Source organism: Corythoichthys intestinalis, chromosome 22 (genome assembly GCF_030265065.1).
Source record: "Corythoichthys intestinalis isolate RoL2023-P3 chromosome 22, ASM3026506v1, whole genome shotgun sequence".
Taxonomy (NCBI): domain Eukaryota; kingdom Metazoa; phylum Chordata; class Actinopteri; order Syngnathiformes; family Syngnathidae; genus Corythoichthys; species Corythoichthys intestinalis.
Window position 1 is genome coordinate 9,672,131 of NC_080416.1, and position 15,383 is coordinate 9,687,513.

At 39.6% G+C, this 15,383-nt stretch overlaps 1 protein-coding gene across 1 annotated transcript; it reads right to left on the reverse strand.

Moving 5' to 3' along the window:
* Window positions 1–4,989: 4,989 nt before the first annotated feature.
* Window positions 4,990–15,333, reverse strand: xkr8.3 (XK related 8, tandem duplicate 3). Its single transcript, XM_057828083.1, has 3 exons — window positions 14,763–15,333; window positions 11,140–11,327; window positions 4,990–6,505 (listed from the first exon to the last, which is right to left on the reverse strand). The coding sequence occupies exons 1-3, from the start codon at window positions 15,074–15,076 to the stop codon at window positions 5,805–5,807; spliced, it is 1,203 nt and encodes a 400-aa protein (XP_057684066.1). The 5' UTR covers window positions 15,077–15,333; the 3' UTR covers window positions 4,990–5,804.
* Between the last annotated feature and the right edge of the window lie 50 nt (window positions 15,334–15,383).

Below are 15,383 nucleotides of genomic sequence, written 5' to 3' on the forward strand. Positions count from 1 at the left end.
AAAATGACAGCACAGTGAAATGTGTACTTGTTGTGTTTTTCGGAGTTTTGTCGCCCTCTGCTGGCGCTTGGGTGCGACTGATTTTATAGGCTTCAGCACCCTTGAGCATTGTGTAAGTAATTATTGGCATCAACAATGGCGGGCTACTAGTTTATTTTTTGATTGAAAATTTTAATAATTTTATTAAAACGAAAACATTAAGACGGGTTTTAATATAAAATTTCTATAACTTGTACTAACATTTATCTTTTCAGAACTACAAGTCTTTCTATCCATGGATCGCTTTAACAGAATGTTAATGATGGTAATGCCATCTTGTTGATTTATTGTTATAATAAACAAATACAGTACTTATGTACCGTATGTTGAACGTATATATTCATCTTGTGTCTCATCTTTCCATTCCAACAATAATTTACAGAAAAATATGCCATATTTTATAGATGGTTTGAATTGCGATTAATTGCGATTAATAACGATTAATTAATTTTTAAGCTGTAAAGCTGCACGGAAACGGCGGCAGTCGAACGGAAATGGTGCTCCGCTGTTTACCGCCCCCGCGAGCCAAACCGGGAGGAAGCAAAACGCTGCGCGTTCCTATGTTAACCCTTTGTACTGACTCCATGTTCCGAAAGTTTGAAGAAGACTCACCGAAAACAGGTTAACAATTTATTCGTCGACAATGGTCAAAGAACAAGGCAAAAACAGACGACGGAGGGACAATTCTGGATCCAAAACAAGGCTACATAGAAAATGTTTCAGTGCAGCAAATCCGTGTTATCTCAGTGTCCAGTGTTTTTTAAGTCCGTGGTGAAGTAGGCCGGGCCGGAGGTGTGTCCGGGCGGGACCTTCCCTCTGTGGCCGGTTTTGGGCGGCTTAGGTTCGTGCGCGGATGGGACGTGGTTGCCACAGCGACCGACGCTGGTCTTGACGTCTCAAGCGCCCGCTATCAACTTTGTTACCTGGGCTGGCGCTACTTGTTTTAGGACAAAGCGCGCTGGTCTTTGTCCTTGTTCGTTGTCGGGAGAACTGATTGTCAAAGTTGGTGCGTCAACCTTGCTCGTGACGCACATTTTGGGCTTCTGTGATAAGATGGCGTTGTGTATCTATTCTGCTTCTTTAAACTATGGTGTGCTATTTATTTTATATTAAGTGTCTTAGAGTAGTGCAGTCCTACAGTAAGTATGAGAAATGATACTATTCCCTGATTAATTAGATTACGTGTGTTCGAGTAATGCAAACAGTTAGACGGTGCCTACGAGAAATGGTACCATTTTTTCCATTTCCCCCTCATGAGCTCCGATAAGGTGATTCACTTTACTGTGTCAAGGGCATGAAGTGAAGTCTGCCTAAACTATCGGAATCGGCAAAAAAATATCAGCCATACCTTTTTTAAATATATATATATATATATATATATATATGTATATTTTTTAATTAAATCATTTCCTAATTGTATTTAACGTTACAGACATAATATGTTACACTTATCCAGAGTCTTTAGTTTAGGCTTAAGGTAGGGTTATCAAATTTATCCCAATAACGGCGGTAATTAATTTTTAAAAAAATGTATCACGATTTTAACGCAATTAATGCACGCGCTGCATGACTCGCTCACGCATTGTCGCGCTCCATCTGTAATGGCGCCGTTTTGCCAAGATAGAGAGTTATAGGCAGCATAAAATGAGTAGAGTGAATTTAGGCAGCCTTTAGAGCCTTATTTTAATTGGAATTTGCTAAAGCCTTACAATTATTCTCCCTATGATTAGAAATATTATGGGAAACAATGTGGGGAAGCAAGATACCAATTGATCTTTTTCTTATCACCTTGAATTATATCCCTTCGCAGAGAAGATATATGAATTGGTAGCACTACGCACAGTCGTAGTTTCACTTGTCAAAGTTCCACTTCCCATAATGCATTGGGCATGGCCTTCAGTATCATTTACTGAAAGCTCAACAAATACGCTAGATGGCAATATTTAGTCACAATATACAAAGTCACAAGTCTTTCTATCCGTGGATCCCTCTCACAGAAAGAATGTTAATCATGTAAATGCCATCTTGAGGACTTATTGTCATAATAAACAAATACAGTACTTTGTACTGTATTTTGAATGTATATATTCGTCCGAGTTTCATTAATTTTTTTCTTAATGCATTGCCAAAATGTATATGATCGGGAAAAATTATCGGGAATGATTGGAATTGAATCAGGAGCACAAAAAAAAAAAAGCAATCGGATCGAGAAATATCGGGATCGGCAGATACTCAAACTAAAACGATCGATCGGGAGCAAAAAAACATGATCGGAACAACCCTAATATGGTGTGTGCGATAACGGTACCTATACCTTCAATCCCCCTCACAGGGGATCGTAAAAACATGGATGTGGCCTTAGAACTTAGCTTTAGCAAGTGGTGGAAAAAAATTAGCAATTCATGAACAGTTTAACAGGGATGGGCGAAATTTGCAAGTCCCCCTCAGAACTCCTGTTAAATGTTCTTTAAAACAATTTACTCCCGCTTCAAAGGGTTAATCCTTGGTTGTCTCTGGTCCCGTGGCTATAGGCATCAGCTCACAGTGACAGTGATGCAGTGTTTGATTTTTTTTTTTTTTTTTTTACTTAGCACAAAGTTATCAATATGAACTGTTATTATACTGAAATATAACCTATTACATCACCACATTTAGTCAAAGATATACAAAAACAAAAAAAATCCAGCGAAAGAAAAAAAAGAAAAAACTACTGAACTGTAGCATCTTTATCCAAAGAGCATGAGTGGCCTCTAGTGGAGAAAAAAAATATCATAGTTTAAATAGTACAAATAGTTCCTTCATAGTTCCTATTATGAATTTAAAAGGATTATATCTCTGCTTTTCCGTGGTCAATCGGTGACAAATAAAACTGGGAGAGAACCATGCTTTCGATTCATGTTGACGACAGTGCTCTATGTCAAATACTTAATTTTTTTACGGTGATTTAAAGACGCCACGTGATTGAACAGGCCGGCATGACCGGCAAATTTGAGTCCGATTGGTATAACGGAGTCAGGTGGTATGTACTCCGTTAAATTTATTTGAGTAAATCAACCGGCCATTTGTACAGTATTTCAGTTTTCATTGTTTTTTGTGGTGTGATATTTTTCTGAAGTGGAAAAAAAAAAGTCTGCACTTGTGAAGTTTGGATTTGTGTGGTTTATTATAGCATATGAAAGTTTCTAGAAAGCCAACTCAAGTTGCCCCACATGCATCATTTCCTTCGTTCCTGCCAGGTTGCCTAATGTGATAGTAGATTTGAAATTGGTATGGAAAACACCCATGACATTTAAAAAAAATCCCCAAATAAAAGTTTTCAAATCACTTAAAGGGAAAGACAACATTTTTATCAGCTGCAACCCAGCTGAAGGAAATTTATGAGGAATTAAAGTGCCAAATTTAAATGAAGAAATAAATACATGTCACATGAAATGCTATTTTAATATTTGAATTTGAATCAAGTCATTAGAATATTTGCTCATTTTTACCTCAGCATTTATTTCATGTATATATTTAACATTGCATTCAGCTTACTGCGACAATTATTTTAGCGTTTAGTTTTTTAAAAATTTGAACATATTTAACGGCCAGCATTTATTTTTTTCATTTTTTGTGTGTATTTATTCAAATTTCGATCTATTTATTCCAATGGTTTGTCTCGACGTTTATTTCAATTTTTCTGTCAATTTTTTTCAGCATTTATTATCACCCCCCTCTCCCCCCACACTTATTATATTTCAACATATATTTTGATGCATTACGGAGCCAAAACTTGTCTCAATGTTATTTTCTGTATTTTAAGAAATTCACCATTGGCATACTTAAATACTTTCACATTAAAGTCAATTACAGTTGAATGAAAAAGAATCAACCTTTTGGAATTTCTCACATTTCTGCATAAAATCACCATCAAATGTGATCTGATCTTTGTCAAAATCACACAGATGTAAAAACTGTCTGCTTCAACTAAAACCACCCAAAGATTTATAGGTTTTCATATTTTAATGAAGATAGCATGCAAACAATGCCAGAAGGGGGGGAATAAGTGAAGCCAGGGCCGACCCAGCCTATACGCAGACTATGCAGCAGCTTAGGGCCCCTGACCACTAGGGGGCCCCCAATCTGGCAATTGTTTATTATTATATATGTTTATTTATTAATTTATATTCTATTTTGTTTACTACGGTCTGCTTTATTTGACTATTGGGAGTTTTGATACTTCATTTCAAGCTTAAAAAAATAAAAGTTCTTCCTTCTTTTCCTCTTTTAGAAAAAGGTTTGGCGCTATCTACTGTAAGTAGTGACAATCATTTGGGGTGAGAAGTTTGAAGTATGCAGTGCAACAAAATCTGATTAATATAAAAAATATGGACGTATGGGTTGGATTGCATGTATGGGTTTCACAGTACACTGTGACGAAATGGTGTGCCAAAAATATGGGCCCCTTGGCATTATTTTACTTAGGGCCCCCAAATGGCCTGGGCCGGCCCTGAGTGAAGCCTCTGCCTAAGGAGACTTAAAGAGCAAATGAAACCGTGCCCAATCACTGAGTGGTTTAAAGCTTCCCTGCCCACTATAAAACACACACCTGGTAAGAATTGTCTTAATGAGAAGCATTGTCTGATGTGCATCATGGCTTGGTCAAAAGAGCTGTCTGAAGACCTGCGATCAAGGATTGTTGATTTGTATAAAGCTGGGAAAGGATACTAAACCATCTCTAAAAGTCTGGATGTTCATCAATCGACAGTCAGAGAAGTTGTCTACAAAGGAGAGAGTTTGGCACTGTTGCTTCTCACCCAAGGAGTGGGCGTCCACCAAAGATGATGCCAAGAGTTCAGCGCAGAATACTCAGAGAGGTAAAAAAGAACTCTAGAGTGTCTGCCAAAGACTTACAGAAATCACTGGCACAGTCCAATATCTCTGTGCACACATCAACTATATGTAAAACTATGGCCAAGAATGGTGTTCATGGGAGGACTCCACGGAAGAAGCCACTGCTGTCTACAAAAAAAAAAAGTTGTACGTTTAATGTTTGCAAAAAGGCACTTGGACATTGCCACAGACATGTTGGCAAAAAAATTTGTGGACTGATGAAACCAAAGTTGAATTATTTGGAAGTAATGCACAATGTCATGTGTGGAGGAAAAATGGAACAGCTCACCAACATCAACACCTCATCCCCACCGTGTGAGCATCATAATTTGGGGCTGTTTTGCTTCCTCAGGGCCTGGACAATTTGCAATCATTAATGGAAGAATGGAATTCCAAAGTTTATCAGGATGTTTTGCTGGAAAATCTCAGGCCGTCTATCAGACAGTTGAAGCTAAAAAGAGGATGGATACTGCAAAAAGACAATGATCCAAAACACAGAAGTAAATCAACTTCAGAATGGTTTCAGAAGAACAAAAGTGGCCAAGTCAAGGTCCAGACTTGAACCCCACTGAGCTGCCCTGGCATGAACTGTAGACAGTGATTCACACCAGACATCCCAGGAATCTAACTGAAATACAGCAGTTTTGTGGAGAAGAATGGTCCAAAATTAGTCCTGATCGATGCGCCAAACTAATCTGCAGCTACAGGAAGCGTCTGGTTGAAGTTATTGCTGCAAAACGGGGCCAAAAAATATTAAATATGATAGTTCACATACTTATTTTCCCTCTTCTGACATTGTTTGCATACTATCCTCATTAAAATATGAAAACCTATAAATATTTGGCTGGTTGGACGTCTATCCCTGTCAAAGTCAGCGAACAACTCCGACGTCTCTAATCACTTGCGTAAAAGAGCGCTGCGTTGTGCTCCATCCTTTTATTAAACAGTAGACAGGACAGCGTTCTGTCCTGAATGGAAAATTCCCGAAAGTCAACTTCCGAATCGGGCGCGTCGACGGGCGTTCTCGGCTCCCTAATCGGCGGCCTCCACAGTTTAGGATGAAAACAACAATAGTAGATACACTTAAACAGCAAACCTAGCAAGTACGTGAGCGTTAGCGTGATGAGCAACGCTAACGCGTACGTCTGCGAGCTAACCGGGTCGCGGTAGCACCACCAAGTGGTTAAAAGAATCCCGCCGTCGACGGTGATGAAAGTGTGGTAGATGACGCTCCTGCTCCGAGTCCGTCCTTCGGCGACGTTAAACCAGCTGAAGTACCAGATGAGGCCGACGGTGGCCCTGTAGAGCCACTCGCCGCCCACGCTGTCCATGAAGTCGGTTCTTTGTCGCCAAGCCCACGTGACGAAGCAGGACCAGACGAGTACAAAGTGGGCGGCGACGTAGCCGGGCAGGACCGAGGCGAAGAGGGCGAGTGCGGCCACTCGGGGGGAGATGAGGAGAAGGTTCCATAGGAAGTAGACCAACGAGGAGCCCCAGCCCTGCTTGGCTTTGTCTGGCAGGAACGAGCGGAGCGAGCGGTGGTAGTCCACCACCATCCAGGCTATGGATGTAGTTGAGGCCGCAATACTGACGACTACAAATAGAAAACAAAATATTAGAAGAATCACGACTTTAACTCACTTGCTGCCATAAAACGTCTGGATTTGGCGTCTACTAGTCATAAACTCATTTAAATTCACAGTGAAAGTTTCTGAGGTAAGAGTTTATTCATGCATTCATGGCAACCAAAGAGTTAATAAAAAAGCAACTAATTTACAAGCTAACTACCTTGTTACAACGGAAGAAGGATTTAAAAGAATAACCATGTGGGGGTTTAAGCTGCTACGATAGCAAGGTGCTAACCAAGTTCAATCAATTTTGGCGCCAAAATGGGCTCCATCTAAATTTTAGGTGCCATTACAGAAGCAAAAGACCGTTACAGAAGAGACATTCAAGGCTAACGATGGATGGTTTGATCTGATAATCACAGTTTGCTACAATAAAGCTGCTATGCTAGCAAGCTGCTAGTCAACTTCAATCGATTTTAGCGCCAAAATAGGCTCCAGCTGATATTTGGTGCCATTACAGAAGCAAAAGACCACTAGTGAAGAAACATTCAAGGCTAACAATGGATGGTTTGGTCGTATAACCACAGTTTTCTACAATGAAGCTACTACGCTAACAAGCTGCTACCCAAGTTCGATCAATTTTAGCGCCAAAATAGGTTCCATTTTATGTTTGGTGCCATTACAGAAGCAAAAGACCACGAGTGAAGAAACATTCAAGGCTAAAAATGGTTGATTGGATCATATATCCACAGTTTGCTACAATGAAGCTGCTACGCTAGCAGGCTGCTGCCACCAAAGTTTGATCGATTTTGGCGCCATAATAGGCTTCATCTGATGTTTGGTGCCATTACAGAAGCGAAAGACCTCTACCGAAGCAACATTTAAGGTTAACTATGGATGGTTTGATTGTATATCCACAGTTTGCTACAATGACGCTGGTATGCTAGCACGCTGCTAGCCAAGTCCAATAGATTTTAGCGCCAAAATATGCTCCATCCTATTATTGGTGCAATCACAGAAGCAAAAGACCGCTACCGAAGCTTAAGGCTAACTATGGATGGTTTGATCGATTATCCACAGTTTGCTACCATGAAGCTGCTACGCTACCAAGCTGCTACCTAAGTTCAATCGATTTTGGCGCCAAAATAGGCTCCATCTGATTTTAGGTGCCATTACAGAAGCAAAATACCGCGACAGAATTGAAACATTCAAGGCTAACGATGGATGGCTTGATCTGAAAATCACAGTTTGCTATAATGAAGCTGCTATGCTAGCATGCTGTTAGCCAAAATCAATCGATTTTAGCGCCAAAATAGGTTCCATTTGATGTTTGGTGCCATTACAGAAGCAAAAGACCACTAGTTAAGAAACATTCAAGGCTAACAATGGATGGTTTGGTCGCATAGCCACAGCTTGATACAACGAATATGCTATGCTAGCACGCTTCTACCAAAGTTTGATCGATATTAGCGCTAAAATAGCCTCCGTCTGATGTTTGGTGCTATTACAGAAGTAAAAGACCGCAATTGAAGCAATATTTAAGACTAACAATGGATGGTTTGATCGTATATCCACAGTTTGCTACAATGACGCTGCTATGCTAGCACGCTGCTAGCCAAGTCCAATAGATTTTAGTGCCAAAATAGGCTCCGTCCTATGTTTGGTGCAATCACACAAGCAAAAGACTGCTACCGAAGCAACATTTAAGGCTAACTATGGATGGTTTGATCGATTATACACAGTTTGCGACAATGAAGCTGCTACGCTAGCAAGCTGCTACCTAGGTTCAATCGATTTTGGCGCCAAAATAGGCTCCATCTGATATTTGGTGCCATTACAGAAGCAGAAGCCCATTATTGAAGAAACATTCAAGGCTAACAATGGATGGTTTGGTCGTATCGCCACAGTTTGATACGACGAATATGCTACACTAGCACGCTTCTACAAAAGATTGATGGATATTAGCGCTAAAATAGCCTCCGTCTGATGTTTGGTGCCATTACAGAAGCAAAAGATAGCTGCTGAAGCAATATATTTAAGGCTAACAATGGATGGTTTGATCGTATATCCACAGTTTGCTACAATGAAGCTGCTACGCTAGCACGCTGCTACCCAAGTTCGATCGATTTTGGCGCCAAAATAGGCTTCATCTGATGTTTGGTGCCATTACAGAAGCAAAAGACTCATACTGAAGCAACAATTAAGGCTAACAATGGACGGTTTGATCGATTATCCACAGTTTGCTACAATGAAGCTGCTACACTAGCACGCTTCTACCTAAGTTCAATCGATTTTGGCGCCAAAATAGGCTTCATCTGATGTTTGGTGCCATTACAGAAGCAAAAGACCACTTGTGAAGAAACATTTAAGGCTAACAATGGATGGTTTGGTCGTATAACCACAGTTTGCTACAATGAAGCTGCTACGCTAACTAGCTGCTACCCAAGTTTGATTCATTTTAGTGCCAATATAGGTTCCATTTTATGTTTGGTGCCATTACAGAAGCGAAAGACCGCTACTGAAGCAATATTTAAGGCTAACAATGGATGATTTGATCATATATCCACAGTTTGCTACAATGAAGCTGCTATGGTAGCACGTTGCTAGCCAAGTCCAATAGATTTTAGCGCCAAAATAGACTCCGTCCTATGTTTGGTGCAATCACACAAGCAAAAGACTGCTACCGAAGCAACATTTAAGGCTAACTATGGATGGTTTGATCGATTATACAGAGTTTCCTACAATGAAGCTGCTACGCTAGCAAGCTGCTACCTAGGTTCAATCGATTTTGGCGCCAAAATAGGCTTCATCTGATATTTGGTGCCATTACAGAAGCAGAAGCCCATTATTGAAGAAACATTCAAGGCTAACAATGGATGGTTTGGTCGTATCGCCACAGTTTGATACGACGAATATGCTACACTAGCACGCTTCTACCAAAGTTTGATGGATATTAGCGCTAAAATAGCCTCCGTCTGATGTTTGGTGCCATTACAGAAGCAAAAGATAGCTGCTGAAGCAATATATTTAAGGCTAACAATGGATGGTTTGATCGTATATCCACAGTTTGCTACAATGAAGCTGCTACGCTAGCACGCTGCTACCCAAGTTCGATCGATTTTGGCGCCAAAATAGGCTTCATCTGATGTTTGGTGCCATTACAGAAGCAAAAGACTCATACTGAAGCAACAATTAAGGCTAACAATGGACGGTTTGATCGATTATCCACAGTTTGCTACAATGAAGCTGCTACACTAGCACGCTTCTACCTAAGTTCAATCGATTTTGGCGCCAAAATAGGCTTCATCTGATGTTTGGTGCCATTACAGAAGCAAAAGACCACTTGTGAAGAAACATTTAAGGCTAACAATGGATGGTTTGGTCGTATAACCACAGTTTGCTACAATGAAGCTGCTACGCTAACTAGCTGCTACCCAAGTTTGATCGATTTTAGTGCCAATATAGGTTCCATTTTATGTTTGGTGCCATTACAGAAGCGAAAGACCGCTACTGAAGCAATATTTAAGGCTAACAATGGATGATTTGATCATATATCCACAGTTTGCTACAATGACGCTGCTATGGTAGCACGTTGCTAGCCAAGTCCAATAGATTTTAGCGCCAAAATAGACTCCATCCTATTATCCTATAAGACCGCTACAGAAGAAAACATTCAAGGCTAACGATGGATGGTTTAATCGTATATCCGCAGTTTACCACAATGAAGCTGCTACGCTAGCACGCTGCTCGCCAAGTTCAATCAATTTTAGGGCCAAAATAGGCTCCATCTAATTTTAAGTGCCATTACAGAGGCAAAAGACCGCTACAGAATTGAAACATTCAAGGCTAACGATGGATGGTTTGATCTGATAATCACAGTTTGCTACAATAAAGCTGCTATGCTAGCAAGCTGCTAGTCAAGTTCAATCGATTTTGGCGCCAAAATAGGCTCCAGCTTATATTTGGTGCCATTACAGAAGCAAAAGACCACTAGTGAAGAAACATTCAAGGCTAACAATGGATGCTTTGGTCGTACGGCCACAGTTTGATACAACAAATATGCTACGCTAGCACGCTTCTACCAAAGTTCGATGGATATTAGCGCTAAAATAGCCTCCGTCTGATGTTTGGTGCCGTTGCAGAAGTAAAAGACCGCAATTGAAGCAACATTTAAGGCTAACAATGGATGGTTTGATCGTATATCCAAGGTTTGCTACAACGAAGCTGCTACGCTAGCAGGCTTCTACCAAAGTTCGATCGATTTTAGCGCCAAAATAGGCTCCATGAGATATTTGGTGCCATTACAGAAGCACAAAATACAAAGACCAATACAGAAGAAACATACAAGGCTAACAACGGATGGTTTTATCGTATATGCACAATTTGCTACGATGAAGCTGTTACGCTAGAATGCTGCTAGCCAAGTTCAATCGATTTTAGCGCCAAAATAGGTTCCATTTGATGTTTGGTGCTGTACAGAAGTAAAAGACCACTACTGAAGCAACATTTAACGCTAACAATGGATGGTTTGATCGTCTATTCACAGTTTGCTACAATGAAGCTGCTATGCTAGTCAGCTTATCTGTGTATTTTTAATGCATTTTATCACATTTATATGGTACCTTAACCCACACCCCTTTTTTGTGTGAGTGCATCTCACATTGGACGGTCCTGGCTTTATTGGTGCGCAACACCACGTAGATCATGAGCGTGAGCTGAGGAGCGCTCTCGCAGAAGGTCTCGATGAGCCGCAGCATGCTCAGGTCGTGGGTCAGGTAGACGGCGTACTCGGAGCCTTCTTCTTTCCGCCACCACACGCGGAAGCCTTGCCGGATGGCCGAGATGTGCCTGCGTGACACCAAGTTGTCGGTTGAGTGACGTACGAGAAACGCTTCGGAGAAAAACAGCTATGGAATGTGACAGGATGTAGTGTTGACATGTTATTTGTCGCCGCCACACCTGAACTTGACGTTTATGTTCATGGCACTTGTCAAATGTAATTACACGCTTAAGTCCAAACAATGAATTGCGGCGAGAATATGACTAATGACGAAACCTTTTTAAGATGTACACAAATCAGCAATGTCCTGACGATATGATATTGACTCTTTGGACAAGTGCTTACTCAAACATAACTTTTGGACACAAACATTCAGGTGAAACTCTAGAGTTTATAGTTTCTTCTTTATTCACGCCAATAAAATTTGTATCTAAAGGGCGTAATCATAGCAAAAATGATATCAACAATTTTATTTTTTTCCATTTCTACTCATTTGCTACCATTGACAGGGACAGACGTCCAATCATTTTAGGCTGGCAGGGCTGACATGACAAACTGCATTTTCTGTGTGATTGACTAATCTCAGACATTAATCTATGAAGTTTGCGATTAATCTAAGGATTCTAACACTGCCTGTCAAAATGGAGTAGACGTCTATCACCGTCAATGGCAATGACACATGAATTTAATAGACTAATCAGTCGATGAAATTTACAATTAATCAAATTTTGCGATTAATCTAAGGTTCATCATGCATCAATTAGAAATGGATTGGACGTCTATCACCGTCAATGACACCGACACATGAATTTAATAGATTAATCCGTCAATTAAATTTGCAATTAATCTAATTTTGCGATTAAACTACGGTTCGTAACGCAGCAATTCAAAATAGATTGGGTGTCTATCACGGTCAGTGGCACCGACACACACATTTAAGAGATTAATCAGTCGATGAAGTTGACGATTAATCTAATTTTGCAAGTAATCTTTGGATTCTAACGCTGCGAATGAAAATGGGCCGTCTATTGTCGTAAATGTCACTGACACATCATTAGCATTGGATGAGTTCATGATAGATTAATCTGTTGCATCATTTTGCAATTGATCGATGAATTTGCTGGATTAATCTGTTGACTAAATTTGCGATTAATCTATGGATTCTAACGCTGCCAATGAAAATGGATTGGATGTCTATCACGGTCAGTGGCACCGACACACACATTTAATACATTAATCAGTCGATGAAGTTGACGATTAATCTAATTTTGCGATTAATCTTTGGATTCTAACGCTGCGAATGAAAATGGGCCGTCTATTGTCGTAAATGTCACTGACACATCATTAGCATTGGATGAGTTCATGATAGATTAATCTGTTGCATCATTTTGCAATTGATCGATGAATTTGCTGGATTAATCTGTTGACTAAATTTGCAATTAATCTATGGATTCTAATGCTGCCAATGAAAATGGATTGGATGTCTATCACGGTCAGTGGCATTGACACACACATTTAATTGATTAATCAGTCGATGAAGTTAACGATTAATCTAATTTTGCCATTAATCTCTGGATTCTAACGCTGTGGATGAAAATGGGCCGTCTATTGTCGTAAATGTCACTGACACATCATTAGCATTGGATGAGTTCATGATAGATTAATCAGTGGCATCATTTTGCAATTGATCGATGAATTTGCTGGATTAATCTGTTGACTAAATTTGCGATTAATCTATGGATTCTAACGCTGCCAATGAAAATGGATTAGACGTCTATTCTCGTCAATGTCACTGACACATCATTTGCATTGAATACATTTGTGATTAATCTGAGATTAATCTAAGGTTAACACTGCCAGAAAAACTGGAGTGGAAGTCTATCACGTTAATGACACTGACATATGAATTTAATAGATTAATTGTAAATTTCATCGACAGATTAATCTAATTTTGCGATTAATCTATGGTTCGTAACGCAGCAATTCAAAATGGATTGGACGTCCATCGCGGTCAATGGCACTGACACACACATTTAATAGATTAATTAGTCGATGAAATTTACCCTTAATCTAATTTTGCTCATATCTATGGATTCTAACGCTGCCAATGTAAATGGATCAGACGTCTATTGTCATCAATGTAACATCATTGACATTGAATGAGTTCATTTTAGATTAATCTGTTGAATCATTTTGCAATTGATCGACGAATTTGCTAGATTAATCTGTCGACTAAATTTGCCATTAATCTATGGATTAGATGTTAATTGTTGTCAATGTTACAGACACATCATTGGCATTGAATGAATTTGCGATTAATCTAAAGATTCTAAGGCTGCCAGCCAAAATGGATTGGACGTCTATCACCGTCAATGGCACTGACACATCAAGATCATTATCAGTAAATGAGTTGATGATAAGATTAATTTCTTGAATAATTTTACAGTTGATGGACTCATTATCTTAATCTGTCTACTAATGTGCAATTAGACAAATTTTGAGATTAATATGAGGATTCTTCCGCTACCAGTCATGAAAGAATTGGACGGCTATCACCAACAATAGCAATGGCACTCAAATTTGATAGATTAATCAGTCGATGAAGTTTGCGATAGATCTATAAATTCTAACGCTGCCAATGAAAATGGATTACACGTCAATGTCACTGATGCATCATTGGCATTGAATGAATTTGCGATTAATCTGAAATTAATCTAAGGATTCTAAGGCTGTCAGACAAAATGGAGTGGACGTCTATCACCATCAATGACACTGACACACATAATTAATAGAATAATAAATTGATGGAGTTTGGGATTGATCTAATTTTGTGATTAATCTATGGATTCTAACGCCGCCAATGAAAATGGATTTCGTTGTCTATTGTCGTCAATGTCACTAAAACATCATTAGCACTGAATGAGTTAATGATAAATTAATCTGTTGCTTCATTTCGCAATTGATCGATGAATTGGCTTGATTAATCTGTCGACTAAATTTGCGATAATCTATGGATTAGACGTCCATTGTCGTCAGTGTCACTGACACATCATTGGCATTGAATGAATGTGATTAATCTGAGATTAAGCTAAGGATTCTAATGCTGCCACACAAAATAGATTGGATGGATGGATGGTCATTTTCAGTAAATGAGTTAATGATAGATTAATCTCTTGAAAAATTTTACAATTGATGGATTCATTATCTGTATCTACTAATTTGTAATTAAACAAATTTTGCGATTAATATGTAGGTTCTTCTGCTGCCGGTCATAATGATTTGGACGTCTATCGCCGTCAATAGTACTGTGATGATAATTGGCAGTAATTTAGTTCATGATTGATTAATCTGTTGAATCATTTTACAATAAATTGAAGGATTCATTAGATTAATCTATTAAATTTGCGATTCATCTCAATTTGTCCACTCAATCTATGCCAGTCAAAGTGGACTGGACGAAGTTTATAAAAATAAAAATAATACAAAACACAGAATTTGTTTACCTGCACAGGAAACCCAGCTGCAACACATGCAGCAAGCAACTAATCTTGACTTTATCCTCGAACAGCACCGTTTCGGATCCCAGCTCCCTTCGGAACCCGGGAAGTTGTCGGTCATACCTCAACCAGAACCAGCTGAACATTTGGAGCACGGCGGACGACAGAATCATGAGCGCCACCAGAGCCCCGAACCACAAAAAGTCCCCGTGGCAGTAAAACTCGACGGCGACCCACAAATCTGACCCCCAGTCCAGCAGGAAAGTACAAACTCCAATGACGGAAAAGACGAAATCAATCCAGGAGTATTTTGAAGTCATAACAACTTGGACCGAGTAGCCGGCCGGCTAGCTGCTTAGCTCACATTCAGCTGGCGGCAACGCGTCCCGTTATAATGAGACGTCCCTTTGCGTTCGACCCATAAAGTACTTTTTTATTGAGTCTTGAAAGTGAAAAAAACATTTGAATCACTACGTCACCGTTAAAACTCAACATAATGGTCGAAAAGTACTTTCGCGCTAAACTTGTATACAACTAACCGAGCGATTATTTACAAAAAACAATCCCTCGATGTATATTAGCCCCGCCCACAACATATGGCATGATGCCACACAATTGGTCGAAAAA